Genomic DNA, 4,227 nt, shown 5'->3' on the forward strand with positions numbered 1-4,227 from the left:
TCTTTTAATTTGTGGAAATATATTTATTATATGAGACTAATATTTTGTAAAAATTAATAATGTGTATAAATGTATAACAAAGAAAAAAAAAAAAAAAAAATGAGAATAGCTATTTATATATTATCTTATTAAAAAAAAAATAAAAAATATCTATATTGAAGGGAAAAAATTATAAAAATATAAAAGCTGAAGAGTATTATTATTTTATATATATGAAAAATATTAAAATGATAATAAAAAAACAGATAAGTTTATATTTTTTTAAAAAATGATATCTTTAACTTTAATGAGTGATCGTGTTCGTGATAAATTATCTGATTTAGCACTGTGTGTATTTATAGGTATATTTTATTATCATTGCTTTTTTTAAATTCTACCTACAACGTTTATATAATTTTCTCTTATATCATATAATAGGGAACATCAAAAGAACCAAAAAGTTGTTGAAAAAAAATGATATCAATTCGAAATTTTTGGTTAAAAGGAAAATATATAAATAATAATATTAAACCGAAAAAAAATATATATTATATAAATATAATTTTATGTTATATAAATATATTTATAAAAGATTATACATACATATATATATATATATATATATATATATATATATATATATGTTTATTTACTTATTTATTTTTATATTCTTTCTTTTTATTAGAATAACAATAATTTACTACAAATATGTTCCTATAACGATGATGTTGAAATGTTTTGTTTTTTATTAAACAGGGGATGTGACTTCAAACATATAAACGTAAAAAAGATAAAAAAGGAATATATACATATGGAGTTTTAGAAATTGTGGTACAAAATATATTATATGTTAAATTTCATTTTAGTAATATATATGCTTTATATATAATTTTATTTCTTTTTGCTTTTAAAGGATAATGGAGACACATGTTTACATATCATTGTGTTGAATAACAACATTTATTGTTTAAATATACTTTGCAGAAATAATATTAAAGATATTATTAATATAAAAAACAAAGTAAATATAACAAACATAATTGTTAAATGTTTGTAATTATATATATATATATATATATATATATATATATATATATATATATGTGTGTGTTTATATATTTTATTTTTTTTTTTTTTTCTTATTTCATATTTTTCCTTTTGAAACATTATAGGATGGTGATACTGCTTTACATATTTCTATTAAAAATGGTTTTTATGAATCATTTTCTTTATTATTAAAATATGGTGTTGATATTCTTATAAAAGATGATGTAATTATTACATATATTAAAATAACACAATCTAATTATTTATGCGTTTAAAATTCTATAGATTCATATTATTGTTTTAGTTTATTCATTATTTTTAGTTCTTTTTTTTTTTTTTTTTATAGTTCGATATGGATGCTTATGAATTGTTAGATGTGTTCCGAAAAAAAGAAAAGTTTTATGATAGTAATTGTAATAAATATTCAATTATGTTCAATTTATTAATAAAAGAGAAAATGAAGGGTGAAATAAGGAAAATATAATAATTAAAAATAATATATATATATATATATATAATATGATATTATTATATTTAAAATTTTGTGTATTACAAAATGCTAAATACTTACGAAATTTATAATATCTTTTTATAGTTTTGAAGGAATATGAAAACATAACGCACATAAATAAATTAATATAATATATTAATTATAAAAATATATATATATATATATATATATATATAATATATACATATATACATGTGATATGTTGAAATATAAATATTATTTTTTTTTTTTATAATATATATTAAGATCTTCTTTTTACTTTTTTAATTTTTTCTATTTTTTATTTTTACCTTTTTTTTTTTAATAATATATTTCTCCTTTTTTTTTTTTTTTTAGTATTTTCAATTAGAAAAAATGAAACTTCATATATGATATAAAATTTTTTTAAATAAAGTGTATATATCTGTTTTCTGATTTTTTTTTATCTAATAATTTTTTTTTTTTTTAACATTATAATGTTATTAAAGGGTTTCTTTTTTTTTATAATATGTGTATTTTATATATTGATATTTTATAATAACAATGTTAACTGTTTTTATATACCCAAAATATGTTGTACGAAATATTTTTATTTAAAAGAAACAAGTGATGCCCCTGCTTATTCAGATGGGCATGAGCGATATATTCAGGTAGGATTTTAAGAAGTAAAAATATAAAATATATATATGAAGGTTTATATAATATTTTATATATTTTATGTCCTTTATATATTTATCAAAGGAAAAAAAGTTGAAGCAGTTGAAACACAAGATGGAAAATAAATCTGTAAAACAATTAAGAATTACACCAAGGTATGGTTGAAGGGAATACACATATGTATGTATATAATTATATTAATATGTAAACAAATATATATATATATATGTATATTCTGATGTTTCAATTTGTAGAATTGGCATGAATGATTTACTCATTAAAATAAATTCCGCAAAGCAGTTTTTATTAAAAAGACATCGGGTAAAAATAATTTATATATATATATATATATATATATATATATATATATATATATATGTGTGATATATTTTATGTTATCCTCTTTTGTTCCAGGTTAAATTTATTTTAACCTTAAAGGGTAGAGAATATACAAATGTAGAAAATGTAAAAAGAATATTTTCCAAGATATCTGAAGAATTAAAAAGTTATGGTAATTCAGAAACTATGCGTCAAAATGGAAATATTGTATCACAGCTATTTAATTTAAAAGCTAAAAGGAAAAATGAAGGAGGAACATGATTTAATAAAAAAAAAATATTGTAGAATATGATGACTTTGTATTTTTTTTTTTTTTTTTTTCATTAACGATTTGATACACTTATTTAATAAATGTGCTGTAGTTATATAATTATTTATGTGCTTAATTTTTTTTTTATGTGTAGATTATTTATAATGATACATATGAAAAAAATAAAATTATAACATATTTTTTTTTAAAACTTCATCACTTATGTTTTTTTTTTTTTTTTTAGTAAAAAATATTAACTTTTTCTTTTTTTTATTGTAGTTATAAAAATAATATATATATATATATATATATATATATTAATATATTTATGTTTTACGAATTTATTAATTTTATTTTCTTTTTAGTAGCTTATAATTATTATTCTATTATCAATATATAAGATGAAATGATAATTAGTTCTATCAATTTTTCAGTTTTAAAATAAATAAAATGAAAAAAACAAAATAAAATAAAACATACACAAAAAATACAAAATTGTTCTTATTAATCATTGTGTATATTAAAAAAGCAAAGTTGATTACTAATAACGACAAAAAAAAAAAAAAAATATATATATATATATATATATATATATATATTAATATAATTACATATTAAAACAATACAAATTAATATTATCTATCATTTAAAAATCAGATGAATTATTTTTAATGATACCACAACATTTTTTAAACTTTTTTTTAGACCCACAAGTACATAGTTTATTATTATATTTTGATGATCCTTTAATATAAAATTTATTTTTATCAATATCATCGTATCTTAAAAAATTATCTTCACTGTCATTATTTTTATATTTTGTATTTCTTAATTCATTTTCAATTTGATTCATCCTCAAATCTCCTATTAAATATCTTTTCCCCTTATTAAATATGGAATAGGCGCTTATAGAGCTGTCATTATTATTTTCTAAATTTAAAAAAATGATGGCTATCAAAACTATTATGATATATACACTACCAAACGTGTTATATAGAAAATAACATGAACACAACAATATGGCAGTAACGATTTTAGGGTTGAAGTATTTGTTAATATTTTTATTTTTACTGTTCTTTTTTTTCTTAGACATATCTACTTAAATAAAATAAAAATAATAAATAAAAAATATATATATAAATGAAATATTTATCCACATTTATATACGATTTTATTAAATTATAAAGTGATGTTCTTTATTTTTCTCTTTATATTATATTTTTTTTATTATTTTTTTTTTTTTTTTATTTTTTTTTATAAACGTGTATGTATAGTAATATTTTTAATGCATGAAAAAAAAGCGTCATTTTATGTATTATGCATTTTTTTTTTTTTTTTTTTTTTTTTTTTTTTTTTTTTTTTTTTTTTTTTTTTTTTTTTTTTATTTTTTTATTTTTTATTTTTTATATTTTTTTAATTATTAAAAATAAAATTTTATTTTTTTTTTTTTTTTTTTTTTTTTTTT

At 16.1% G+C, this 4,227-nt stretch overlaps 3 protein-coding genes across 3 annotated transcripts; 2 read left to right on the top strand and 1 right to left on the bottom strand.

Moving 5' to 3' along the window:
* Positions 1-268: 268 nt before the first annotated feature.
* On the top strand, positions 269-1,510 carry PRSY57_0824400 (hypothetical protein; the record flags this gene model as incomplete). Its single annotated transcript, XM_012907183.2, has 6 exons — positions 269-329; positions 418-476; positions 665-760; positions 893-1,000; positions 1,152-1,250; positions 1,373-1,510. 6 exons carry the CDS (start codon positions 269-271, stop codon positions 1,508-1,510), a joined length of 561 nt encoding a protein of 186 aa, XP_012762637.2.
* A 482-nt stretch (positions 1,511-1,992) lies between these two features.
* On the top strand, positions 1,993-2,773 carry PRSY57_0824500 (translation initiation factor IF-3, putative; the record flags this gene model as incomplete). Its single annotated transcript, XM_012907184.2, has 4 exons — positions 1,993-2,166; positions 2,258-2,328; positions 2,428-2,494; positions 2,588-2,773. 4 exons carry the CDS (start codon positions 1,993-1,995, stop codon positions 2,771-2,773), a joined length of 498 nt encoding a protein of 165 aa, XP_012762638.1.
* Positions 2,774-3,408: 635 nt separating this feature from the next.
* Positions 3,409-3,855, bottom strand: PRSY57_0824600 (conserved protein, unknown function; the record flags this gene model as incomplete). The annotated part of the gene is made up of 1 exon (XM_012907185.2): positions 3,409-3,855. The coding sequence occupies one exon, from the start codon at positions 3,853-3,855 to the stop codon at positions 3,409-3,411; it is 447 nt and encodes a 148-aa protein (XP_012762639.2).
* Positions 3,856-4,227: the final 372 nt, after the last annotated feature.

Source organism: Plasmodium reichenowi, chromosome 8 (assembly GCF_001601855.1).
Source record: "Plasmodium reichenowi strain SY57 chromosome 8, whole genome shotgun sequence".
NCBI lineage: Eukaryota > Apicomplexa > Aconoidasida > Haemosporida > Plasmodiidae > Plasmodium > Plasmodium reichenowi.